General features: G+C 42.6%; 8 protein-coding genes across 8 annotated transcripts; 2 read left to right on the forward strand and 6 right to left on the reverse strand.

Moving 5' to 3' along the window:
• Positions 1-10,379: 10,379 nt before the first annotated feature.
• CCOS01_09594 (uncharacterized protein) lies at positions 10,380-10,823 on the reverse strand (the record flags this gene model as incomplete). Its single annotated transcript, XM_060457752.1, has 1 exon — positions 10,380-10,823. The coding sequence occupies one exon, from the start codon at positions 10,821-10,823 to the stop codon at positions 10,380-10,382; it is 444 nt and encodes a 147-aa protein (XP_060312452.1).
• A 1,529-nt stretch (positions 10,824-12,352) lies between these two features.
• CCOS01_09595 (uncharacterized protein) lies at positions 12,353-13,077 on the reverse strand (the record flags this gene model as incomplete). Its single annotated transcript, XM_060457753.1, has 2 exons — positions 12,353-12,508; positions 12,571-13,077. The coding sequence occupies 2 exons, from the start codon at positions 13,075-13,077 to the stop codon at positions 12,353-12,355; spliced, it is 663 nt and encodes a 220-aa protein (XP_060312453.1).
• A 2,954-nt stretch (positions 13,078-16,031) lies between these two features.
• On the reverse strand, positions 16,032-16,585 carry CCOS01_09596 (uncharacterized protein; the record flags this gene model as incomplete). Its single annotated transcript, XM_060457754.1, has 3 exons — positions 16,032-16,182; positions 16,233-16,305; positions 16,378-16,585. The coding sequence occupies 3 exons, from the start codon at positions 16,583-16,585 to the stop codon at positions 16,032-16,034; spliced, it is 432 nt and encodes a 143-aa protein (XP_060312454.1).
• A 1,696-nt stretch (positions 16,586-18,281) lies between these two features.
• Positions 18,282-18,844, reverse strand: CCOS01_09597 (uncharacterized protein; the record flags this gene model as incomplete). The annotated part of the gene is made up of 2 exons (XM_060457755.1): positions 18,282-18,326; positions 18,383-18,844. 2 exons carry the CDS (start codon positions 18,842-18,844, stop codon positions 18,282-18,284), a joined length of 507 nt encoding a protein of 168 aa, XP_060312455.1.
• A 2,063-nt stretch (positions 18,845-20,907) lies between these two features.
• On the reverse strand, positions 20,908-21,761 carry CCOS01_09598 (uncharacterized protein; the record flags this gene model as incomplete). The annotated part of the gene is made up of 3 exons (XM_060457756.1): positions 20,908-21,133; positions 21,473-21,556; positions 21,649-21,761. The coding sequence occupies 3 exons, from the start codon at positions 21,759-21,761 to the stop codon at positions 20,908-20,910; spliced, it is 423 nt and encodes a 140-aa protein (XP_060312456.1).
• A 387-nt stretch (positions 21,762-22,148) lies between these two features.
• Positions 22,149-23,474, forward strand: CCOS01_09599 (uncharacterized protein; the record flags this gene model as incomplete). Its single annotated transcript, XM_060457757.1, has 1 exon — positions 22,149-23,474. The coding sequence occupies one exon, from the start codon at positions 22,149-22,151 to the stop codon at positions 23,472-23,474; it is 1,326 nt and encodes a 441-aa protein (XP_060312457.1).
• A 1,491-nt stretch (positions 23,475-24,965) lies between these two features.
• Positions 24,966-26,411, forward strand: CCOS01_09600 (endo-beta-1,6-galactanase; the record flags this gene model as incomplete). Its single annotated transcript, XM_060457758.1, has 1 exon — positions 24,966-26,411. One exon carries the CDS (start codon positions 24,966-24,968, stop codon positions 26,409-26,411), a length of 1,446 nt encoding a protein of 481 aa, XP_060312458.1.
• Positions 26,412-26,803: 392 nt separating this feature from the next.
• Positions 26,804-27,266, reverse strand: CCOS01_09601 (uncharacterized protein; the record flags this gene model as incomplete). The annotated part of the gene is made up of 2 exons (XM_060457759.1): positions 26,804-26,881; positions 27,066-27,266. The coding sequence occupies 2 exons, from the start codon at positions 27,264-27,266 to the stop codon at positions 26,804-26,806; spliced, it is 279 nt and encodes a 92-aa protein (XP_060312459.1).
• Between the last annotated feature and the right edge of the window lie 250 nt (positions 27,267-27,516).

Consider the following 27,516-nt stretch of genomic DNA (forward strand, 5'->3'; position numbering starts at 1 on the left):
ATTAAATAAAGAAATTAATTATAATATTATAAAAGGCTATGGACCTTTTAGTATAAGTACGCTATTAGTATTTTTTATAAGTTTTTCTTTATAACTCTATATTATACTTAGTAAAGTAAATTTTACTTAAAATAGTAGTTAGTAAAGCTAGAAAAAGAATATAGAGTACTATTAATATACCTTATTTTACTAAAATTAGTAAACTATATCGTTACGTCGTATTACGTTATACTACTTTTTAAATAAATAAACCCTTATTAAAAAAAAAAAGAAGCTCTTTTTATACTACGCGAACTACGTAATTTATAAACTATAGCCTATTACTTATTACTCTAAGAGAGTAGTATTATTAATAAGGGGCGTAAGGCCGTAGATACTATAAAATTCTTTATTAAGCTTTAAAAGGTCTATATTTTTATTTATAGTAAAAAGGTTTTCTAAGGGCTTCTTCTTCTTTATTATTACGATAGCCCGGGGCTTTTTAATAAGCCCCGTTATACCCTTTAGGCAGATCCTAAGGAATTACTCTTATTTTATTACCTTATCCTACTACTTTAGTATCTAAGCCTTATTTAGTTTATAGCAGCCGACCGTTTTACTTTTTTTATATTTTACTTAGTATATTTATATTTAGTAAATAGTAATATATATCTCTATATAGATTACTATAAAATATTAGACTTAGGAAGGAAGTTTTATATAAATATTAGTAATATATACTATATACCTATACCCGGACTTTTATAAAAGACTAATTAATATTAATATAGTCCTTAATAAAGTAGAATAGGGTCTTAAATTCCTTAGGCTTCTAATTATTACGGATAGTATTTTAGATTGAGGAGACGTTTACTTTCGTCTTTATTTTATAGGCATTAGTCTTAATAAGTTAGGTAATATAGATTTAGTAAAAGTTAATAAAAGAATATTAGATAAGTAATAAGGCAAACTTATAATAAGTTACGTAATAGTTTAAGATTTTTATAAGTTAGTATTTATATTAAACTTCTTAGTTATAAGGCCTCGGAGCTAGATCTTTAGAGCTTAATTATTTACTAAGCGAAGGTAATATTCGATTAATGGTTTACTAAGTAATTTATTTAGATATATAAAGTATAATTTATATAAAGCGAGCTCGAATTCGTATATTAAAGGATAAAAGTCCTCCTACTATTATAAAAAAGTCTTTATAATAAACTAACGCTTTTATTAAATAGCTTTAAATTCCTCGTTCTCTTTTTAAGGTAGTAAAAATAGGTTAGATAGTAGTTTTTAAAATAAGATATTAAAGAGACTTATTACGACTTTATTAAGCTACGTATTAAATAAGTTAAGTATTCCCTTATTACTATTTTAATTTATATAATCGGGCCTAATTTCCTCGCCCTAGTTAGTATTAGTAAATACTAAAATACTATTCTAAGATATGTTTTCAAAAGAGTTCTAAGTACTTATTACGTCCGCTATTATAGTAAATTATATATAGGTTTAGGAACGGAGTATATTTAAAAAGGGCGTTTAGTAAAAATAAAAAGCGCGTTTAGTAAAAGTAGGATGCGTTAGAAGTAATAGCGAGATGTATAGAAAAAGCGGTCTCTATTAAAATTAAAAATTAGGTCCTAAAGGGAAGATATATAGTAAGTATAATAAAAAAAGACTAGCCGTAATAAAAATAGAAAATAGCTAATAATAGATAATATATAAGAAGAAGTAAAAAAGAAGGGTATAAGTCTAGATTTAGAATTAGAAAAAAGAGGTATTAAAATAAGGCTATCGTAGAATCGTAAGTCGTAATAATAAAAAAATAACGCTAGAAATAAAAGTAAGGTAAGTTAGAAAAAAAGAAGTTATAGGGGTTAGACCGTTAGAAAAAAGTAAGTACGGTAGTTATAGTAGGTCCGTTTAATAATTAACTATAGGGGCCCTTATATATTAACCCGCTTAGGTAAGACCCTAATTTACTATAGCTAATTTACTATAAATATCTTATTACTACTAACTTACTACCGCTAACTTATTATAGCTAATAACTATAGGAAATAGTAAACGTATAACGTAGTAGCTACTTAAAGGCTTACTAAAGCTTTTTTAAAAAAAGCAATATAAACTTATTATAATACTAAACTTCGATAATTTTATTATACTTAATAAAAAAGAGCCCGAGCTATTAGCGCGAGCTATAGTAATAATTAAGAAATAAAAGAGCTAAAATAATTTCGGCGCGGATTATAGTTTTAAATAAAATAAGAGCCCTAACGCTAGTAAAAATTAACTTATAGAAGTCTCGGCCCTTAATATTATTAATAATACCTTAAATAATACGATAGCTATAGCCGATAAACAAAACGCAGTAATATCTCTTAGGGAAAATAAAGAATAGTAAGTTATTAAAGATAATAACAGAATCCCTCTTATTTTTATAATTCTAAACGGAGATATAAAAAATAGTAATAAAGAGCTAGAATATTTTTATAAACTTAATTATCTTACTAATATCGATATAATATTAGATCTCTTAAATATTAATATTATTAATATTAGTATTTTAATTACCCTTAAAAACGAGTAACGCCCTCTACTATTAGACCTAACTAAAGAAGTTCCTAACGTCTCTAAAACTTTTATTATAAGCTTAATATACTTTAAACTTATAATATAGCTTATAAAAGCTAAGTTATCTCGTTTAATCTAGTCGTTACTCGTTAATATCCTATATATATTTTTAAAAAATAAGCTCTAATAAATTCTTAAAAATAAGGATACTATTATAAAAAATCTTTATTCTTAGATACTGCTTATTAAATTAAGGAAGAGGGAAGTAGAGCTTAATACTTCTAAGTTATTATCTCGAGTATTATATACTAAGAAGATACTTTATTTTAATATAAAGAGCATATTTATAACCCTTCTTAGCTTAAAAAGTTTTACTAGTCTTATATATAGAAATATAGCTTATTATAATTTTAATAATAAAGAGCTATAGGAGGCGCTAGTCTAGGGCAAATCTCTATAAATAATTTTAAGAAATTATTTATATTATTTAATAAGCTTACCTATTTTCCTTTCTAACTTCGTTTACTATTATTATTATAATAATTATTATATTATAGCCCCTTAGCGCTATATAAGTAAAGTTATTTAATATAGCTTAAATTATTTACTAGAGGCCGTAGAGATCTAAGTAACTAGTACTAAGACGGTCTTTATTAAGCCTCTTTTTTAAATTAATGCCCTTGCTTAAGACTTCTAAAACCGCTTTATAAATTTACCTAAGCTCGCCCTACTCTAAGATTTTTAAAAAGAGCTTATCCTATTTAAAAATTAATTAGTTAAACTCCTAGTTAATTATATTATTAATAAATACGAAGTTTTTCTCTTTTATAATTATAATCTTAAAAAAATAAAGACTTACTAACTTAATTTAATATTACCCTACGTTATATACTATATCCTTAATAATAAGACTTCTATACTAAGGGCTTTAATAATTTCGAACCTATATAGAGGAGAGCTCGAGTTACGAATATATAAAAAGTAATAATTTATTAATAACTTTAACTATAAAGATATTTACTTTTTATTATATAAGCTTTTTTATAACGCCTTTAGAGCCTATTATAATATATATCGATCGTTATTAAGCTTTTATATTTTACTAGCGTAGTAGCCTAACAAAATTAACTCGTAGTATTATAGTATTTTATTAATTATACTCGTATTATATAGATTAAGTTAAGCCGACGTCTTAAGGAGCCTTTTTTACTTAGTAAAGTTAGATATAGGTTATTTACTCTTAGTAGGTAGAGTATTAAAGTTCGTTTATACTTTTCCCCTCTGTTTTTTAAGTAATATAGTTTAGTAATAGGACCTTTATAAATATTTCGGATATTAAGCTACTTTCCCTTATTAGCAGTATATAATTTAAAAAGCTAACTAAAGTAACTTATTTTTTGATATTATTAATAAAGGTTAATATTACTATTATATATAGAGTATCCGTAAAAATATAAAGGGTCTATGTTAAGTAACGTAGTAAAAAAAGGCTTTCTAAGTAATCGGCTTTATAAAAAATAATTCGGTTATAATAGTAATTAAATTTTTTATATTAGCGCTTAATACTTTTTATATAAGACTTTTTAACGCTACGTATTTAAAGCTTACCTCTTTAGTAAAGTATATTTAAAAAATACTTATATATTATATTATCCTCCCTAAATACTATATCGATTATTTCTAAGAGTTTTAGAAATTTCTTATATTATTAGGATTTAAAAAAATCTAATTTCCCTTAATATATTTCGATTCTTAGCATATTATAGAAGCGGGGATAGTATTTATCTTAGTCCCCGTAGTTCTACGTTATTAGCTTTAACTAATTTATATTAACCCTCGTTTTTTAATAATCTTTAAAAAAAAAGCTCCGAAATACTTACTAAACCTCCTCCCTAACTTTAATATTACTAAGATTATTATTAGTATATTCTAGAATATTATACTATTTAATTTATAAGTATATAGTTATTATCCTCCTCTACTTAATTATTAAGACTTTCTCTAAGTTATATTAACTAAGAAGAAGTTAATCTAACTCCTTTTTTAATATTATATAATAATATTAGTATCCTAAGGCTTAAAGAATAAACGCCCTAACTTAAATAAGCGGAAGTATACTGCTTTAATAAATAATAATAACTAGTAAATAGAAGCTAGAGACTTACTAAATAATATTAGTAATGCTAGTAAGATAACTAATTTCTTTATAGCTAACGAAGAGGATTTAAATCCCGAGAAGTTAAAAGGAAAGAATAAAGCGCTTATATACTATAGAATAAAGGGTCTACTTAATATATACGTAGGGCTCTATTTATAAGAAGTATCTTAGGAATATAGTTTTTATTAATACGTATTTACTTTACTTAGAGAGGATAAGTATAAGTATTAGTATATTTTCTATATTTAGAATTATATAATACTAACTTTATACTTCTAGAGAATATAAGGGTAATATTTTAAATACTAATTACTACGAGGTAGTATCGACCCTTATATAGTATAAGAGGCTACGTAAGAATATTTTTTATAAATTAGCTAGCTTATATAAATATACTTATATTAATACTTATACTATATTTATAATCCTATAACGTAACTACCTAAAGTTAGTAGCGCATATTAAGAATAAGATACTTATTAATATATTCGGGGAGAACGACGCTCCGGAATTATTTAATAGGAAGATAGTCCTTGTTTAAGACTTAGAATATTAATACCCTCGCTTTCTTTCTATCCTTAAGTAAGCATACGTTTCTAACTATAACAATAATTTTTTATTTATTATATTTCTTAAATAACTAGAGCGTAATTATATATTTATAACCCTTTTTAGTATAGTATACTAGTTTAATTATAAAATAAATAATATCCTACTTAAATAGAGTAATATACTTAAGTAGTATAAGTAGCTTATTTTTACTACTAAGTAAGTAAGCTCTCCGATTTTTATTTTAAAAAGAATTACTATCTTACTCTTTTTACTTAATTAGTACTAGTATAGATATATATTTTAACGTTAGTAATTTTATTTAAATACGTAAGAACGACCTCGTTAAAATTAATAGTATCTTTATATATAGAATCTTAACGGATTATTAAATATTTTTAGTAATCTCGGTAATAAGTAATTTTTTTAGTAACTATAATATCGATAAAGTTCTTAAATATCTAATTTATAACTTAATAAACTAATAGATTATTATCGGGCTATTAGTAATACTCCCACAGAGGGAGTAGATTATCGAACGGAAGGATAAGATATTACTCTATGTATTATATAATATCTTTATAATCTAATTTTTACTAACTAAGGCATAGCTAAGGTATAATAAATATAGAATCGTTAGATTTTACTATAACTATAAAATATTAATTAAAGCCTTGCGACTTAAAGTAAATATAATAGGCCTAGTATAATTAAAAAACCTATTATCGGAGTAGAGAGTTACTAATAGTTAGCTAGGGTAATCTTATATAACTTTACTAAACTAATATTTATAAAGTACGTAGCTAGGATAGGATAAGAGGATTTTATAGGTTAGAATATAATTTAAAAATTAGAGGGAGAGGTATATTATTTTTTATAATATAATAGAATCCTAATATACTACCCAGGACTTTTAAACAAAGTCTCTTCCTCCTTTATTATATAAATAGAATAGTAGTTAACTATTATAGAACCTAAGGGTATTTAAAATCTAGTTTAGTTATATTTATTAGGCTAATATACTTAAAACTATACGTTATATCTAGACTTAGGTAAGAAAGAGAACTTCATAATAACTCTTTAAAACTAATTAGAGAAGTAATAACGCTTCTGATATATAATTCTACTTTTATTAACTTAGTAAATATCAAATACTAAGCCTTTAATATACTTAATAAAAATAGTAACTTAGTAAAATAAGAGGAATAGGGGCTAGGTATAGCTAGAGTACATAATATAATTACGACCTATAGCTAGTGAAATAAGGGTTAGTAGCCGGCGCTAATTATAATACCGCCTTAACACATAGGAATTTTTTTCCTACTACTAAAAAAAAACCCCCACTACTTATACCCACATATTATACCTCGGTAAGCCGCTTCGACTTTATATATTAAGTTTATAATTACTTAGTTATAAAAAGTATAAAATAAGAGTATTAAATTAAGGATAACCTTAGTTAGCTAAGTTATATTTTACTTACGGGCTTAGTTTTATTTATATTTAATATACGACTAATATTAGTTTTTTTTTACGGCCTCTCGCGGCTTCTTATAGCGTACTAACGAGTTATATTACTTATATATATTAGACTTCGATCTTGCCCCGTACTACTTTAAATCCCTATTACGTTCGGCTTCTATAGTTATTACCTATAACTAACGGTTAAATCTATTAGTATTCGGTTTAGGAATTAAGTTTATACTTTATATTAAATAAATATACTAACTAGACCCGTAGACATAATTATCTTAAAAATCTAAAGTTTACTTAAGTTTAAAACGTATATCCGTCTTAGATTAATTATATTACTAATTATTATACCTTATAGCTTAATAGAAGCGTCTTATTAGTCCGTTTAAACCTCGCTATATAATATTTTTACTAGCCCCTAGTTTAGGAGTCCGTTAATAAGTACTAGCTCCTCTATATATAAATTTTACTAACTACTATTAATAATACCTTCTCTAGTTTTATATAGTATTTAACTAAGGTAGAGTTAATTAAGGAGAAGATATCCCTTATTTAACGGGTTTTCTAAGAGCATTCCTTATTAACGTATATACTTTTTAATAATATCTATCTAACTATTTATATTACGCATAATAGTATACCTTTATCTTACTACTCTACTTATAATAAGTCTAGTATATAAGAAGTCTATCTAGCTCTTAGTTTTATAATTAGAAATTACTAACTACCAATTTTACTAAGCTACTTTCCTACTACTCTTAAAAAAAGCTCTTTTTATACTTATTACTCATTTAGGGTATATTAATATTAAATATCTCGTAGTTCTAAAGTACTAATATCGTTATTAATAAATATTAGTCCGGGCTAAATATACTAAGTATACTATCCTTAACCGAACTTTACTAATAATTTTAGCTAATATTTCTAATAAACTATTTCCTAGATACCTATTTATCGTATACTTTTATAATATAGCTTCTTTACTACGGACAAGGGCACACTATAAGTTAATAGTCCCTTAGAAGTATCTTATACTAACTATTTACCTACCAGGATCACCTTATTTACCAGGGCCCGAGCTAGCTATAAAAGCTATAAGGCAAGTCACCTCTTCTACTAATCTAAGATATCGTATTAATAATCTACCGCATAGCATAATTACTATCGTATTAATTCCACTACTACCTAGCCAATACTAGGGCAGTCTGGCGATTCGGTGCCTCGCTTCACTATTAATTATGCAATTTAAATATAAAAAGATTAGAATTATCGTACAATCGCTAGAAATTATAGCACGAGGTAGGTAGGTATTTAGAGCATCCCGCGAGGCGCAGTAGTGAGGAGCAGTAGTAAGGAGTAGTGGTAAGGAGTAGTAGTAAGGAGTAGTAGTGAGGAGTAGTAGGTAGCAGGTAGTAATAGTAATGGGAATTAACTATATCAGAATGCAATTAATAGTAGTGTAGTAATAATATTTATAAATATAAAAATGAGTCGAGCCTTAAGCTACTTAGTGAATATTAGTATAATAATAATTATAGCGGGTATGTTATTATGGTGTTATATATAATACTGTATTGTATATAATACTGTATTACGTGTGATATAATATTACGTGTAGTATAATACTACGTATAGTATAATACTGCGCAAAGGATATAATATTATACTAATATCGCAATATTAGTAATAAATAAGTATTATTCTAAAAGTAGTAGTAGATACTAAGTACTCGGATATAATAAGCATAGGCTACTAATAGATAGGGCTAATTAGATAGAAGCTATAATACGGGCCTATAGCCCTTTTTACCCTACCCTGTTTTTTTTAGTAATACGGGTATAATTCGAATATAAGTATATATATATTAGTTACGCTATATTAATACAAAGGTACTTAGAATAGTATACCTAGTATAGTAATATTACTATATATACCCGCATCTTTTGCTTATTAAGTCTATTATTGGACCGCTATTTCCACTAGTTAATATCTACTTTACTCAATATAGTAGTATATAAAACACTATCTACACATAGTAGTATAAACCTAGCGTCACTTAATACACCACTATGCTAACATAATGTTATACCTCTTTTGAAAACCCCCCCCAGCTCGCATAGGAAGGTAAGTTGACTGCTGGGCCCGTGAAGTAGGGTTTCTATAAGTAGACGGGAGCAAGCTCACACTGCTTGACGATTAAAAGAGAAGGAAGGAGCGAGCCACAGGTGAAGATGTTGTGGAATAAACCAAAAGATTTGTGTTTATTCGCAAACTTCAGATGACCAACTCGGCCATTGTGGCTGGTCCGATGCAGGCCACACCTCATAGTTCTGGCTAATGAAAGGAGGCGAGAACCTGCTCTGTGCCTACCGAAAAGTAACGAATGATACGAGGAAGATGATGGCGTATAAGGGAATTGAGACCCCTATGCGATCGACTATCTGTTCTTCCGCGCGCAGCCCTCTGTAAGCTTTCCAAGGCCTTTCGAGTTCTTTTCAGTCTAGTATAACTTCTCCTTTGACTCGGAGAGGTTCTAGTGGTAGTATGACCTTGCCACATCCCATCCGACGTAAGTAGTCGTAAGGTTGCTGATATATGTCTCCCATCTTGAACCCCAATTGTAGTTATTGTGGGAATCGTGGGGCGCACGAGCAATCTGGAGGCTATACTTGGAGAAAAGGATGTTAGTTATGGTTTAATGCAGTAGAGCTAGGGCTATGAGATAACTTACGGCGGGGTTTTGGCGATTGATGTATTTGTCTACGAACCAGCCAAGGTTCTCACCACACTTGAAGATTACATCCATGCTGTCATCATCGATGGGCCAATTTGCCTTCGGCAAAATCTATTCCATTGCCGGACCGCACTGCTGTCCAAGAAGAACGTGAAGGACACGTTAGGCCCCAATGCTCACCTGCTGCAGTCGTCAGTTTCTAACGGCTGAGCTTGCCGACTGTTTCTAGATCTATTAGCGCAGCTATCCTGGCGAGGTTGTAGTTTCGTAGGAGGGCCCGAGTCTGACGTTCTAGCAGCGAAGGGACTTATGAGTACACCCAGCGGCTTTCTTCGTTCATTATCAGAATCAAAAGTTACCTGTACATTGGGCCTTCCAGCAGAAAAGAGTGCAAGAAAGATGGATCAGAAACCGATCGTATACTGGCGTCTGGTAGGTGCAGTGGCCGTGCCAGCAACGTCTGGCAGACCAGGAGTGGAAAATCAGAAGCTTGGGGATGCTGATGATTAATAGAATGGGTGGAGCCGAGAAATAGGGGTTATATCGGTATATGAACTTTTGATTGTCTCCCACTCTGAAAGTAGGGAAGCGGTGGTAGGGAGAAGAGATGCTTGAACTTTGGTACACTGGATGTGTTTCAATCTATATGTAAACTAGATAGCAACATCTTGAAGAAGGAGATCGGTTTGAATCAAATACAGTACTAGACGTAGATAAATGTGACCATACTCCCCATTCCTGCTCAAACGACACGAAACTACAACTCCTTACATCCCCTTTCCTTTATCTTTCCTTGCTCTCTTCTTCGTCTTGGGGGAAGAAGAAGAGTCGTCCTCCTCTCGTGGCCTTTTGCCCTTATTGATGGGATCGGAGTTAGGTAAGCCAGCCTTACGATCGTCTTCATCATACTCTTCATAGGTACTCACCGTTGAGGATATTATCTGGAAACTCGCCGACGTCTGATTCAGCAGCAGGAAACGTCGGTCCAGTACCAAACAGGATGGAAACAGATGGATCGATTCTACTGGCTCTCATGGTGCTTTGAGGAGAGGGGAGGATGCATTCGCCACGGATTAGGCGTTCGCGGATGCTGAGATAGACTTCCAAGACGGTCGCGACCAGAGTGTTCCAATCGAGGCTCGAGGTGGCACGTTTACCGAGCATGGGAAGAGTGAAGACTCCCTCAAAAATGTCAGCGTTAGCGTTGGGGAGGGTCGTGTTGCCCTCGAGGAGACGGCTGCTAACCCTCCAAAAGGCCAAGTCTGTTCTCAAGATGAGGTCCTTGGTAGTCGTAGTTTCTGGATTGTGCTCTCCCAAGATTGCGAGGGCAAACGCATTCTCGACAGCAAACGTCATGATTGATTGGTTCTGGAGTGATCCTTAATGATTTGATGAATGTGGTTGTGAGCATTGATCTCGCACTCCTTGGATTAGCTTTAGTCTTTAATGCTCAATGTCCGTGGGTGAAGAATTCGTCTTTGTTGACACCTCGCCAGAGAGAGAGTGAAGACAATATCATTGTGAAGTTAAACAGGGCCCTGGAAGAAAGACATGCTGTCTAAGGATTCCTTTATGGCGCCAGCTCATAAATCTTGTTTCAGGGATAGAACAATAAGGGGAGTAGCAGAAGGTAGTTGGTGTCAATTTGAGCTGTCTTTCACGAGGCTGTCTCGAGCTTTGTGACTACTCTGTGGCCAGTTGACTGCTGGAAGTGAATCGCTTTGTAAAATCTCTCTTTCATCGTTTGAGTAGCCTGGAAACTTCCCCAGCCACTCCTAAGCGGCAGTTCAGGGCTCGACTCATGCAAGAATAATGCGTAAACCATCGCTCCCAGACCAGCACTGTTACACATGAATGCCTGAATTAGGCGGAAATCAGCTTAGGTCAGGAGTTGATCCTCTAGAGAAAACAAGTGGGCGATTAACGGAACATGAAGGTATAATCTATTCGACTGTGGGAAACAACTGTAACCGAGCCAGGCCCCCAATTGCGAATGAAAAGTTAAAACATTGACGAGACGCTGAGTGGTACGCTCATTGTCTGCAAAAGCTTCATTAGCCAAAGATATCGTCGTTTGAAGCCCCTGGTTCGCAATTATCTCAGCTCCGCCGCTTCGAGAAAGTCGGCTTTCCGCATCACAAGATCTCAATCAACCGCTGCAATCCTGGCATTTCCGCTGAGTAGGTAAACAAGACTTAGTATATCTCGGAAATGCGAATTATTTACTGCCATTTCCCGTCGCGATAATCCAACGAGGCTCACTAAAAGCGATGGGGATCCAGGACTGAGACTCGGGAAGTCAAACAGCTTCGATCATAAAGACAACATGAGGGTTCCAATCTCCATGGTCTTTCTGCTACAACTTGGACTTTTGAACGGCTAGTGTTTAGCCTAGTATAACGGTATTTCTGACAATCATACTGATTGTAGCAAGAGTAGCAAGAGTCTAGGAGAGTAGCCGGTAGGTTTCCGCATCCAGGTTCTCTCGTGCAAAAAGGGTACAGGAGATGACTAGATCACCTTTGCACAAGCCTGCAGAAGCTTTGATAGTTGTCAGTGGGCTTAATAGGTGTTTTAGTCGGAGGCCAATTTTGCGGGCCTGGCTTCGATGGGTGAATTGACTATGAGCTTATTGAAGGGCGACACTATTACCAGTACAAGGCAAAAAGGTTATGATGAATCGCATGAAGATATAAGGACAAGCATAGATGCGTAAGGCTATAAGCTAAGGTCGGTCTCAGCAAAACGTCTGAAAGAAATACCACACGATGCTTTTTTTCAGTGGAGCTCCAAAATTGCACCTCAAATTCAAACAAATATTGAGCCCCAATGGCGGAAAAGCGAATAAGCTTATACAAGTTGTATAAAGCCGGAAGTTGAAAAAACTAGTCCTCCATGTTGGCATCCTCTTCATTCTGAGGAGCGGATTCGGAAGGACCAACCTGCGCCTGTCCGCTACTAGAAGCTGTGGCATTGGCTGGATTTTTGGGCCGGGAGGGTCTCTTGGGCGGGGCTGGATACCCATGCTTAGCCACCATGTGCTATTGTGAAGTCAAGTTAGCATTTTAGCTCAAGGAAGGAATCAGGGAATAAGTAGACTTACATCAAGGAACGTTTTACGGCGGGTGTACGAGGCATCGCAGCCGTCGTACTCGCAGGGCCAGAGCTTGTCTCCCTCGTCGCCCTTCCTTCTCAGCATTTCTGTGTGCGGGTTGTAGACGGGCTCGGGTGGGGGATTATGAACAGCTGGAATAGGGGCATTGGGATCGGTTGGGTAAACGGTGGGCTGAACGAATGCAGTGGGCTGGGGAGTTCCACTGAGGCGAATGGGGATATTGATCTGGTGTCCTGGCTGAGCTGGGCCAGAGCTGGAAGAGACATGGCTGGGGACACCGGTGAGGTTGATATACTGGGGACTTGGCGGGTCATAGATGTCGTCTGGGAAGTATTCTTCAGAGTAAGGCCGAATGTCGCCGCTTTGAGCGGCTTCGCGACGGAGAACGTTGAGAGCTTGGAAGAGTTGATCGAAAATATCCTCATATGATGTGCCGGTGGCGACGCGCATGCCACGGATGCCAGCGGCGAGGTAGTGGCGGAAAGAGAAAGACATAATGATAACGAATTGGAGGATTGTGAAGAATAGGGGCTCGAATGCACGATTTCACCTCAGGAGAAGCTCTTGGATGACGAAAACGGGGACCGAATCATATGTGGCTGAGAGCAATGAAGTGGGAGTAGAGTGAGCCTGCCGGAGACAACTTGGTCGTCCAGTACTCGTGAAACTGTGAACACGTATCTTTGTGGATGGCTGCTCGTTGAAAAGGCTATGAAAAATGAAAGCTTCGATCAATACTGCTTACATGGAAAAATGAAGACTGGGAAGCGAAGTTAAGAGTGGCCTACTGTCAACCCGCCTGAGATTTATTACCACTAGACTGAGCGCAGGGCGAAATGGTTACACGTTGCCAGCTTTGAGCATCAGCAAAATTAAAGCAGAACAATGACGAAATTTCTTTGAAAGTTGAGCGTTGTCTTTCAACCAAACTCGGATGATCTAAAATAGGAAAAAAGGGCAACTGAACACAACTGAATGGTCGTCTTCTAGACACCTCGTTTCAACTAACTTGAAAGCCGACCAACCCTCAAGCTTTCGAGTATCCAAGAGATCTCGCTTGTCTCACGACCTGCAAAGGGTGCGCAGTGTTCTCGACCGTAAAGTCGAAATCTGTCTTGGAATAATCGTCATCTTGATGACTGAAGCTATCGTAATCGTGAGGGATGGTATGTCGGATTGAACCCCTTCATTTCAATGAACGGTCTCAACAAGAAGAAGGAGCCAGATCTGGCATATTAAACGAGTATGATTCCAGAAGTATCCCACCGAGGGCGTCATCAAACGCATGACGAGCGAGTGGAGGGCGAGGTTCGGGGTATTCTGCTCTTTGAGGTTGCGAGAGTGAGTTCACGCTCGAGCGTTCGAGGGGCTCTGGGGAGATCATAGATACCGTCGCAAAAGCAATCAAATAATGGTGCAACCATTTGCACTCTAGAACGGCGGGATGATTGTTGATCCCTCCAAAAAATATCATTGAGGTCATAGCCACTTCCTAGTGACATGGCGTGTTAGCTGATTTCCTCGTGACTCATGACTGAGCAGGTGATATTATAAGCGCTTACCATCTGGGAGGTACTGGTGCTCTTGGCGAATTAAGGGACGCTCTAGTGATCGTCAAAAGCCATTGTGCTGTTGTTGATACTTGATGACAAGAATATCAGCCTGCTGGTGCTCAAATTCTACCGTCTTCTTCACGTAATTATTGAGACTGCCACAAGAAGCTACATCCATACGCTCCCTCCAAACTGTTAGCGGGCTGAGATTCGCTGAACTCTCAATCATGGCAGGAAGATCTTTCCTTACCCAGCTCTTTGCAGCAGCGCTTGCAACTCAATTGTATGGTCCTCAGCACCCCCAGTCTCGTGGTGGGGAGCCTTTGCCCCCTCCATCATTGCTATTTTGTATTGTGACGAGAGCAATGAAGTGGCAATGATGGAGGTGGAAGTATAACTAAGGCTCTTGAGGAGTTCCGCAAAAAGAATAGTTCGAGCAGATGACCCAGCCGGGAAAGAACCCCGCAACACGGGTTGCGGCTAAAGAGGATCCTGGGCAGCGTATGGGCGAGAAGATATCCGATGTTGTTAGATCTAGGCGGCAACAGCTGTTCTAGAGTACCTAGAGCAGTCTTGAAGCACTTTGGATTATGTCCTATAAAGTTGAAAAATGATAACACTCAATGTTTCCAGACGGAATCATTCTATTTTCGGTGGGCCAGACGGGAAACGGAATCGAGGGAGCGTACCGAAGTTTGTTTTTGCTGGCTATGCTTGGCTGGAGGAAGAGAAACAGCTGTGTTTGGAAGTGCCTGATGTGTGTGAGCTTTGTGAAGGGCAGCTTAAGGTGTTGATGTGAGTTAGGACAAACCAGAGAAATTGACAAAAGCTTGGAAAGAGCCAAGCTCATGAAAAAATGGATCGTTGTAATGAGTGAACAAAGATGCGACGGTGAGAGCTTCAGACGGGGATGGCACAGATGATCTCAAAGCTACCAATAAAAATGAGTGAAGCCGGATGATAAGAAGTGAGAGGGGAATAGTGAATTAAGGCGGTGATGGAGAGCGGTGAAGGGAAGGAAACGCATAACCTGGAAGTATAAGGGCTGAAAAAGGTTCATCGATTCACAAAAAATAGTCAGGAACAATGAAGACAAGAAACACGAAGGAGAGAGGGGAAAATATTTCACATAGACTGCTGTCATGTTGGGGACCAAGATCGCTAAAGGACATGGAAGGGAAGGAAGTCAGCCAGTAGGACAGGTGCAGGCCAGGTAGAGGCGGAAGTTGAGATGGGCAGGTACAGGCCGCTCGAGATGTCCAGCCACAGTCAGTGAACGTGTGATTTTGATGAAGGCGTAACAAGGCGCTTGATCTAGATGGCCCAGAAAGGGGTCATTGAAAATTTGTCAGACCAACGATTCTTCGGGAGAAGAACATGAACTTGTCAAGAAGAAAGACAGTCCACTACATGACATACTATGAGACTTCTTGCCCAGACAGATGGCAGACAAAGCTGTATTAAAGTTCGAGGACATGAAGGAAGGAAACCTATCAAAGCGGCGGAGTTTTTTTTCCCTCGGCTCATGTGCAATGATAAAGGAACGTGTTGACGCTGTGAAGCAGAAAACAAGGCCTGGTGTACTATCAAAGGACTCAGGGTTCAAGATATGGAAATTCCTAAGGATAGAACTATTGTCCGGCCATCGCCATCATCACCATCACCACCACCACCACCACATGAGATGCCCTTGCTGGGGGGGCTGCCAACACGAGATGCCCTTGCTGGGCAGCCCGCATAATGAGATTCTCTTGCTGGGCAGAGCTCTTTCCAGCAGCTCCTTGCAGTTTAAGCAAGGTATCTTCGGCTCTTGTTTCCGCATGCCATGCCAGGTTTGTTGCTTCCCAGACGACTGGCTCCCAAGTCCATCCTTTGACTCTTAAGAGTACTGAATTTTCACGGACGCATCGCACCTGAGCTCAGTTCGTAACGGGGTGCTGAGTCTGGTAGTGCTTTAGTGAGGTTAGTAAGGATATCGATGAACAATATGTAATGAGGTGACTCACACGAGCGCGCGAGCTCCTGAGCGTGAACCGACGGCCGCATCCTGGAACCTCACAGACGTACCACCCATGGGTCCAGTAGCCCGGTGGGTATTGGGGTACCCGAACGAGTCGGCCAGAAAAAGGGTCCCGCACTCGCAGCCGGCCGCCGAATGGAGCTGCTGCTGCTGCTACAGCAGGCTTCTTGGCGCTAGTGGCTGATGCGGAACGTCCGTCGCCATGAAGCTGTCGATGCTCACCGCTAGCTGAAGCAGCATCTTGGGTTGCGGTAGCAGTAGGCTGTCCATGTACAGCGTCGGGAGAGGTGTTGACATTCTGGCTAGCCAAGCCCATGGAAGTGGGAGCAGGAAGGTTCGCGTTGTCGCTGGCATTGGCAATATCGGCGTCAGCGAGATTGGTGTTCACATTATCACCCTCGTTGACCGGGTCTAGCGCTTCGCGCTTCATCCTAGATAATCAATCCATCAGTTAGCCGTATCAAACGGTAGCAGGGTTATCTACCTTTGCAATGCAGGTGTGAGACTAACTTGATGGCTTGGTGAAGAGGTGGTACAATTGTTGTGCCGGTGAAGGAATACAAGCGAACGTGTTGACTTGGGAGAGAATGTGAGAGAGGTGCGATTGAGAAAAGAAAATGGGAAAAATACAGGTGGGTGGCTAAAGGAAGGAAAGAAAGAATGGAAGGTGCAGTCTCTAGGTGAAAATTCTGATTGCAGCCTTCGCCCCGAGGAAAGAGGCTGATGTTCCTCGCATATTCAAGTTGATGCATTGCTGATGTCGTAAATACGTACCGAATCTGGGGATCGGGGCAGCCTCGTGCTCTCTCTGTCTCTCTCGCGCGCGAGTGATCCACTTGCTGTTCGAAGCAGGCCTCACCAACGTCTTCATTTGAGTTTCGTTCTCTTTCCTCTGTCTTGACAGTCTCTTTCTAATCCTACTTTTGTCAGCCTTGCCAATGTGTGGTTGAGAAATTTGAAACTCAGAGTTACTTTTCAGTTGAATTTTGGATTGAGTCGCTCAGCTTTCCTCAATGGCCAAGTCGAAGGAGTCTTCCTTGTAGGGAAAGTCGAAGTATGTCTTCCTGGTCGTCTGACTCTTCTAACTTGTCGTTGCCTTATGGTCGTCTCTAGGGTCGTAGAAGTCTTCGCAGTCGTTCATTGACTCAGCCTCCTGTCCTCGTACTCGGGCTCTTCTCTATCTTCGCTGTGAGTGACTTTCTAATTATGTGCTGTTGATCAATGGCAATCTTAAGATGACGTTGTGTCTGGTTACGACTCTTCTCCTTTCACTCTTGCCATCAGCTTCTGGCTGTCGAATATGTCCGCGGACACGGCATACGTCTGATCAAGCATCGAAGCCAACACCACAATCGCCGATGGGTGATAACTTGCGGTAGTATCGTCGTTGTTGATATTTTTCCGGTTTGCGATGCCCTTCGAGAATGCAAAGGGAGCGGTGAATTCTTCCCCAATCCGCACTCTGGGTGAAACGGTGTTGTGAGGAGGCCCGTAAGCTACCCTTTGAAGCAGGTCTTGCCAGCACAGTCCGTAGGCAAGATTATTTCATTTTACCTCTCGCGAGGTACTGCTTATTCTACAGAGGCCTTTGAAGATGGCGAGAGCCTGGCGAGAGTTTCCTTATGTGCGTCGCCGCCTTGTCGCTCAAGGTTTCGGGACTCTTGTTCTTAAGGGTGCACGCGTCTATATAGTGTCGGGCGAAGTCTACCCAGCTGAAAAGCGTCGCAACTTGCAATACCTTCTCCAGGACACAGACCAATTGATCTGTCAGAGGAAACGAAGGACAAATGATCCTTCCCAATATAATGACACCGGCTGACACCAGGTTCTGCTTGAGATATAGGGCCCGGAGTGGCGAGTTTTTGTTGCTCCATTAGGAACAAATACTATAGTTAATGGAAAATGAGGGGAGCATGTTAAAGGAGATCATGTATCAAAACCAAGATGTATTAGGTAACGTGTGGCCTATGACTGACGGATATAAGGAGAAACTTGACGCATGTCTGCGCAGTTGGAGTCAGTTCTCGCACTTGAATGACGTCCCAAGCGTCCTACCACTCGAGGCCTCTATGCGAAGAATTCTGTCCGGAAACGAACGCTGGAACCGCAAAATTGCAGAATACCCCTTACTTCGATCTGTGACGCTGACCGCCATGGTTGACCTTGTAGTGCTGTAGCAAATGAAGTCAGCAAAGGTCCCGTCGGTTTAGGAAGACAAGAAACGTACCCGGTTGCGAGAGCTCTTGTGCTCATAAGAGCGTCCACAGCCAGCGAACTCGCAGACGAACTCGTCTCTGTCGTCGTTTTCGTCACCGACAGTCGGGGTCGGCGAGACACTTTCGCGGGCGGCTTGTTTGCGAGCAGAAGCCATCGCCAATGGAAGCGCGGTACGCAGAACTCGACGAGTGCCAGGTGTACCAGGATTGGCAGGTGCGACAATAGAAGCAATAACTCGAGTAGCAGTAGGCTTAGGAGCTAGAGCAGAAGCTGGAGGAGGGATCTGAGCGACGAGAGGGACAGATGCCACAGCTGGGACAACTGGTGCGGCGGTGTCGGGTGGATCGGCCTGCTCAAGCATCTTCTGCGTGACCTTCAGTGCGACGCGCAAGACATCGTCGAAGGGAGTGTCTGTGTCGGTGGAGCACTTTTCGAGTGCCTCGATGACTCTTTGTTCGAGAGAAGGTGCCATTCTGAGCCTTTTGTTAGCCAAGGGAGAGAGAAAATTTGAAAGTACCGACTTACTCGTATTATTGAGCTTATCTACCTCGATAGAAAATCTGATTGCTTGTGAGAGAGGAAAAGTTTGGATTGAGGAATCTGCGGACAGATATGGTGGTGGAAAGAAAAATTGAATAATTGGTCGGCAGGAAAAGTTGAAGCTGGACAAGCAGAACCTATTCCGCGGAAAGTGAGATAAATGGGAAGGAGCGATCTAGTTGCCATTGAACTCCTTCTTCCGATTCTCTTCAAGTATTCTATGACGGCGATGCGTGGACCAGGAATACTCCACCTAGCCGTCTTTCTGCCGTTTGAGTGAATATGATGACTATTTTGTCTTAAAACTATGTCCTCCGAATTTGAATGATCCTTTGGCTTCATCGTTACGTTGATCCCGTGAGGGATTCTGCATCGGGGACATGCTGGATAAGCCATGATGCCTCCAGCGATTCTTCGCGTAGTTGTAGACATGTCTTTAATTTCTGGCTCCAAATCTGGGAAATCGTCCTTGATGTCATCCGTCTGTCTCCCTGCTGGTACTAAGCTCGATTGATCTGGCTGAGGATATTGAGCAAGATAAATCTAGATTACTACCAGCTGTAATTATCTGACATGGGTGCAAGGCTCAGCAGAGAATCCTTAATTTTCGTCGATATCTTTGCCCTCTGCCGAGAGTCCTTCTCTGCCTTCTCCTCACACGCACGTATGCGTTGGTCTTGGAGTTGTGGCCAGCCGATATCATTTTTCGTTAACGATTAGAAGCTTCTAAACATTAATAACAACGAGGTATTAGCCGTTGGAATCAGCTTTGCTTACGCTCTCCACATGTCCTGCAGCTTGGCCAACAGCGCCGCGTACTGGGTAATCACCATCAAGGTGCCCTGAATATTGAAATCATCGGCCGCAGTATACCTCAGACGGTGGACACAAAGCCCTTGCCAAACGCGGTGAAAATAAATCAGAAGATCCAGTTCCCGTGCAGACATCTCCATCTCTTCGGTCTGGGTACTTGTCGCTATAAGATCTCCCCGGTTGCGACCAACTACTTTAACGGAGAGGTATTCCGTGTTCCTATAACCAAAGGGAGTAGTATGATATCTAGGAACAAACCATACATTGGCTCGGGATCGGACTATCGGGCCAAAAGAAGAACACCAGAGGAAGAGATCTGCAGTTGACGACAGTTTTGATGGATGACGTTGGTGTTTGCTCCTCCGAATGAAGCCAAGTTGGATGGGGCTGGCAGGGTCGGTGGAATGTGCAAACCCTTTAGCTTTAACAAATGAGTTACGATCGGCGAGCCATGATGAAAGACGCTTTTTGACTAGCGTTTGGTGTCGACAAAAATAGAGGGAACCCAGTCTTGCTTCAGGTCGACAACCTGCAGTTGTGCTAGATCAGAGAAATGGTATGAAGTAAGAGCCGAGGGTTTGATGATGACTGAGAAAAAATACTGAAGTTACGTCAGACTCTGGACTCAGGGTAAAGATTGAGTAGAGCGAGCATGCCGTCGGGTATGACAGACTTTTATACTGCAAGACAATCCCGCTTTCTTTCATTAGGTATCACCTCTACGTCAGGGCAATCCCTCGATGAACAAATAAGCGAGGATAATGGTCTCAGCATCGATACAAGAGCTCGGGGATGGATATTGATAAAATCAAGGAAGGCTGGCCTGCTTGTATCACTTTCGCAAGCTCGGCATCCGACCTGGTTGGAGTGAACTGCTCCCCCAGTGAAGACGAGGGGAACAGCTTGTAGATGATCTCGGGAGCGAGTTCTTTGAGTCTCCATCGTTAACGAGATTGGCTGCCGATGCCCGTGGTTAGGCCTATAGAAGACGGCCGCTTGCTGAATGCTTGGGTGAAGCGTGGACCTCAAAGTGTCATCAAGGCCCACCAAAAGTTGGCAGACGAGACTTTGAACTGTCCTTGTATTCTCGGTACCGGGGCCGTCGTTGCTGGGGCCCTCAACCATGCCGTTATCCTCGTCCTCTCTGCGCTGCGACTTCTCTCTCGCCTCGTCGGCCGCCTTCTAATGCTTGGCGTGCGTACTGAGGCTCGCGCCTCCAAGGGACTGGAGCTTGCGCGCTCCGGCAGCATCCATTGTTGCGCGCGCCATGCGCCTCGACGGGTCAGTCAGCGTGGCAAACCTGAGGTCAGTACTAACCAGCGACACATTGCGCATCGCTGCCAGGTTGATGCGAGGCTTATCATGCCTCTTGACCGTGCCTCCACCGCCGATGGTAGGGAGGATGTCGCTCAGAGGCGGGGAGATCAAGCAGGCTTCCGGGCCCGGGGATTGATCGGGCCCGGTCACTCAGCTGAGGTAGTTCATATGACGGCTTGAAATTGAGCCTAAAAATGCTTCTCAGCGTTGTAGAGTCGATGTGTCGACCTGAGTGAAGAATTAGCATCCATCATCCTGTAATATTATCGCGAAAAAGAGTCATCTTACCCAAGTTACCTATGTTCAGGAATCTGTTTGTGACCTGGACTTCTGCCATAGTTTCACATTCTGGAGCATAAGATGAGCCCGCCTCAGGAGTATTCCACAAGGTAATGGTCTTTCCCATCGTGCTGTTGGCAATCCAACTAACCAGATCAGACCGGAGCTCGTCTCCGCTGGCAGCCACCAGGGAGATCCAGGGGCAGCCGCCATGCTCTTGACCTGTAATTTAATCCTTTGTATCAAAGTCGGTGTGATACAGAATGGCACTGGGATTATGTCAGTGGTTACGCCCTTGGTGAAAGGATAATGGGAAAGGGGACGTACTTTGCTTCTTTGAGCATGGTGCGCTTGTTGGAGGAATGAACTCCGATCAGGAGCCTTTCGAGATGTCTAGTGGGCAAGGGTATGAGGCAGTCTTTGTCATTTTCACTGCTCATTGCTTTCGCTGGTCTCTAGCTTCTTGCTGATCGAGAACGATCTCACGATGCGCTGCCCCGTCTCGAAGGCCTAGGCCGGGGAGTATTTGTACCACTAAAGGATATCCAAGCTTCCAATGAAAACCTGTCAAAACTTCTGCTCTCCTAACCTCTATTCAGTGTCTTCATATCCCTGCTCTTCAAGACGCGTCTCTTACCAATCGCAATATACGACAGCCGCCATCGGGGACGAGCCCACTGCTGATGGGTAGGCGAAAGATTGACCAGTCTAATCGTGGGTTTCCTCCACCGCGCCTCCCAATTTCTTCGAGCTGTTTCTTCGGAGTCGAGTGTTCGAGCTGACCGTTGTTTTGTTGGAAGGAGATCGAGGGTAAAGTTGTCATCACGATGGCTAGAACCAGAAGTATGGGAGGTGGTGGGTCCCCGGCCGCTCCTGCCGTTTCTGCCTCTCCTGCTGCTGGCAATAATAGCACCAGCCATCAGCCAGATTCACCTTTGAACACCCGAAAACTTCGCGTGTCCCTCAACCTTGGCTCCCAAATATACAATACCTCATCTCCCACTCGTGGCAGCCTTCGTTCCGGTCGCAACAGACTTTCTCTTCCATCATTATCATCCACTTTGCGCGAAGGCCGTATCATCCAGAACTCCAACTACGAAGCAGACGATTCGGGTCCAGCTTCTTTCGGCAAAGACGAGACTGAAGAACCTCAAGAGTTCGAGGATTTCAAAACAACTCTCAGAGCCAGGGCGAAGAAACTCAGCCCGCTGGTAACTACCGAGAACATGTCGGCCGCCACTCCTTCAGAAGCGACGATGGGTAGCACCACAGGCACCACCGACATCATGACGGACGATGAAGGTACACCAGTCAACGACACCCCGATTCCCCTCGATCTCTCCAGCGCCCGCCGAGCCAAGACCCCCGACGTGGACATCACCGGTTCATCGAGTGCCTCCTCGGCTCCCTCGACCCCTACCAAGCCGGCCTCCGAGCGCCGCAAAGCCACCCCCAAGGGACCGAAGTTCATCTCTCACAAAGAGGCGAGTAGGCAGCTTCGCGATTTAATCGTCGCCCACAACGAGAAGGGAGCCGAGATGAAAGAAACGTCGGCGCTGTACAAGGACTTGATACGCGAGGAGAATGCGACGCCGATTATCCTTGACGAATGCGTTGCTGTCGCTAGTGCTCGACTTGTGCGAGCCATTGACGATGTCGAGGCTCTTGAGGCTGGCCATCCGCCGAGAGTGGTGCTCTATCAGGCCGATAGAATTCCTGAGCTTCTTGCTGCTGTCGAGAAAGCCGAGGCCGAAAGGGACGCGTTCGATGCCGAGAATCAGCGCCTGTTCGCACAAACGGCCAAGTTGAATGAGGAGATCTACGCCCTGAAGGCCAAGGTGAAAGTTGCCAGAAAGGCCGAGCTTGAAGCCAGAATACGAGAGGGCTTGTCAACTCCCTCGGTGGCCTGCAACAAACCCATTGCGCCTTCTGGATCTGGGCTGCCGGTCATTCTCGGAACCCCAATCGATTCGCCGCCTACCACTGTTGAACGGTTGGGATTGACTAACAAAACACCTGGTCTGGATAAATCTCCCGCTAGCTCAAAGACCATCGTCCAGAAGTCAACTGCGCGGAACTCTAGAGCGGGCATGCGGGCATCAAGCTTGAATAACCCTCAGACGCCCACTAGAAAGAGAAAGGCTCGACACTGATGGTTTTGGGCTATTGCTGATCTCTCGCCTGGGAACAAGAGCTCTTCTTATCCTACTTGCCTGCGCGACATTGTATGATTACACAGTCGCCAAGTCGCAAAGGTAAGTTGGCGTTGATTGTTCGAATAAGCTTTGTCCGTTTCTAATGCAAAAGCAGATGCGCCTTGACCATGACTAAGCTTGCTATGAGCTCATTAACCACAATTGCTTGCGATCAAGCATACTTGCGACTCCGTGATCTGTTTTCCTACCAAACTTGCCGTCGGGCTGTATGTCAATACTCCGTTCAAACATTTGCTCAAAAACCAGCTAACTTGTATTTCACATGCAGGTTGTCCCGCTTTAGCCCCGAGAGCTAATCCATGGCCAAATGTACCCCAAATTGCGACTAAATTTGGCAGAAGTCTCATGACATGTCCGCGGATCGCGGAGCCGGATGGACCAGGTACCAAATGCCGCTTGCATGATCTTCCGCCAATGCAGACGCGGCAGCGGGTTGCGCCGCTGACACCTCTCGATGCATGTTACCATCAAAGCATGGCACTTTTCCCCGCGTTCTCCAGACTAGACAGTCTAGACTAGCCGCGCAGCATACCATTCTACCGAGATTGGGGGGTTCCCAGGCACGCACATTGGGTCGCATATGCGGGGAGGATTGGAGCTAGGCATTGGCGGCTTTTGAGGGATGATGATGATGTGTTGGAATATGAATTGGCAAACGGGATATGGCGGGCCACGCATTTGGCTTAGACTGATGTCGTGACTCAGGATATCCAGGGGACACGTTTGGTATCGTATCCATACCTGTTATCGCTTTGCGCATTCTTGTACAGTATCTTCAGGCACGCCCGCCATGAATCAGATCCGTTTTCCGTCTGCCCCTTAGCCGTTCTATCTTACTCTTGACTAACGATCCCGTAGTAGAATACAGCTTGGCGATCATAATCGAGCTCGTATCGGCCTTCTATTCACGGACAATTTGTCACTACTGTCCATCGGATCCCGGCACCACGTTGTCGTTGATAATCTAACTCTAAACATGGAATTAACCCCTCGCACCCTCGCTCAGACTGCGGGGCACACCTTGAGCTCGAGACTCTACGTGATCCTGAACCACCATCAACGCCACATCCGTGCCGGACCCAACCGACCGAGCTCCGTTTCCCAGAAGCGACTCAACCGCCGTTTCGACGAACGACCAATGGTCCGGCTAAGTTACCACTGAATAAAACCGTTAGGTCGGGTCATTCTAGCTTCCCTTTCCAAGAGACTCAAGCTATCACACGGCCCGCGTATCCCCGTTTACGATGGCACTCTAACATACGAGGTCCACCATTCGAGTCAGCTCCCCTGCTCCCGTCATCTCACTCGAGGGAAGGAGGTCAACTTGGCTGCGTAGGATCGTGATGCATAAGAAGCAGACGAACCTCTATCCTGGGTTGTATCTGAAGTCCTTGTCCCAGCAGGCCCCGGCTTCTCGATCTCTCAGCCATGCACTTCAAGACTCTCGCCGCCTTGGCCGTGAGCCTGGCCTCCGTCTCCCCCGCTGCTGCAGACACAGCGACCACCATCGACGCCAAGTCGAACCGTGGCACCTGGGAGGGATGGGGAACCTCTCTCGCCTGGTGGGCAAAGCGCTTCGGCACCCGCGATGACCTCGCCGACATCTTCTTCACCACCAAGACCACCACCTTCGGCGGCGCAAGCCTGCCCGGTCTGGGCTTCAATATCGTTCGTCACAACGCCGGTGCTTGCAGCACGAACAGCATCAACGGCGAGAGCATGGTGGTCTCGACCAAGATGATGGCGTCCCGGCAGATTGACGGACACTGGGTCGACTACACCAACACCGACCCGGCCTCGTCTGCCTGGAAGTGGGACGTCGACGTGAACCAGCGCACCATGATGCAAAAGGCCAAGAGCCGCGGCGCAAACCGCTTCGAGCTCTTCTCGAACTCACCCATGTGGTGGGCAACCAAGAACCATAACCCGTCCGGTTCCGCCGACGGCAGCGAGAACATCCAGTCGTGGAACCTCCAGCAGCACGCTGTCTACATGGCCAACATTGCCAAGTACGCAAAGGACAACTGGGGCATCACCTTCGAGACCGTCGAGCCCTTTAACGAGCCCACCGCGAACTGGTGGAAGGCCGACGGCACACAGGAAGGCTGCCACATTGACGTCGCCACGCAGGCGACAATCATCAACTACCTCCGCACCGAGCTCAACAACCGCGGCCTCACCAGCATGTCCATCGCCGCCTCGGACGAGTCTTACTACGACCAGGCCGTCACCACGCTTCAGAACCTCGGAGACGCCGCCCTCAAGAACGTCGCGCGGATCAACGTCCACGGGTACCAGTACGCCAGCGGCGCCCGCGACAAGGTCTACTCCCTCGCCTCGGCGCGCGGCCTCCGTCTCTGGAACAGCGAGTACGGCGAGAGCGACGCGACGGGCGAGAGGCTCGTGAGCAACATGATTCTCGACTTTCGGTGGCTGCGGCCCACGGGTTGGGTGTACTGGCAGGTTCTTGACGGCGGCGGCTGGGGTGTTATTGATGCGGACAATGAGGCTGGTACGCTTGGCTCGGCGAACCAGAAGTACTTTGTCTTTGCGCAATTTGCGCGCCATATCCGCGAGGGCATGCGTATTCTGGATGGCGGTTCGGATAATGTCGTCGCGGCGTACGATGCGGCCAACTCGAAGCTTATCATCGTTGCTGTCAACTGGGGCGCGGCGCAGTACCTCAACTTTGACCTGAGCGGATTCTCGCAAGCGTCGACGAACGGTGCTACTGTCACGCGGTGGAGAACGCAGATTGGAAGCGGTGATCGCTATGTGCAGGCGACTGATACTACGATTAGCGGGACCAAGTTCTGGAGTTACTTTGAGACCAAGATGGTGCAGACGTTTGAGATTCCCAACGTCAAATTGTGATTGGGTTCGGAGGTTAATTTCGCGATGTTATTCTCCTAGGATACACGGAAGCAGAGTCCTTTCAAGGTTGACAACAAGTAATGAAATCATATTTAAGCACCTAAATTCTCCCAAAGTCAAGTGAAAGTTTCAGGTCTTGCGTCTCGAAAAGGTCAAGGGACATGAAGACTCAACATATGTTCCAATGCTGAAACTATGAGACTTGACGGCATGTGCTTCATCCACCCCATCATCAAACGTGCAAATATTCGTTGATTAAACGATCTTCGGTTGACATATCGCGTCTGCTCCGTATCCGCCATCTAGGCTCAAGTTGACGACCTCCGTGGCTGAGCACCGGCCGAGCCCAACCTCAAAGAAAGACACCACATCAGACCCGACCTCAAAAGCGCCTAATTGCAATGGGACCTAGTCTTGATGCGTGGTGTTGTCGTATATTGTCCGCGACACGTGCCCCCATCCCTTGTACACTATCACAGCGGGAAACCATCAGCTGTCTCCCTCTACATTTCAAACATCCCGGGGAGGAAGTCGGAACAAAAAGGTGGGTACGAACAAAGTTCTTGCATTGGTATCTGCGTTCACCGTGAGGCCCGTGAATGATGCATTGGTTCGATGCTATAGCGCACATCTAACATCATCGTTAGTTCTCACTATGGCCATGCTGGTGTTTGGTGGTTTTCTTACACCCCACATCATCCATGGCTTTTCTACTTTGTGCGGAGGTGGTTTCGCCATTGCGTCATTTGCGACGTCTTCGAAGTCTGTCATGTCCGTGACATCTTCGACAGGCAAGGCGGCGGTGGCGCCGAGGCTGAGGAGCATCGCGACAACGAGAATATTAGGTAGACGCATTGTTATAATATGTTCAAATGAGTGGCGTATGTTGCAGTTTTGCGATTACACGTTTGATGATGAGGTGGGAAGGAGGTCGAGGGGGTCTTAAGGACTTCCCGGCGATCCGGGTTGTCAATATTTGTTCACATTTCCGGGGTAGACTTTCAGCCACGAACTTTCCGTCAGACTCTTATACAATCAAGACCTTTGCAGCTTCCATCTCGATGGTGCCCGCTACCCGTTGGTCAAGTACGATGATAGTTGACGT

This window comes from Colletotrichum costaricense, assembly GCF_030867565.1.
Source record: "Colletotrichum costaricense strain IMI 309622 chromosome Unknown Scaffold_9.1, whole genome shotgun sequence".
Classification (NCBI taxonomy): domain Eukaryota; kingdom Fungi; phylum Ascomycota; class Sordariomycetes; order Glomerellales; family Glomerellaceae; genus Colletotrichum; species Colletotrichum costaricense.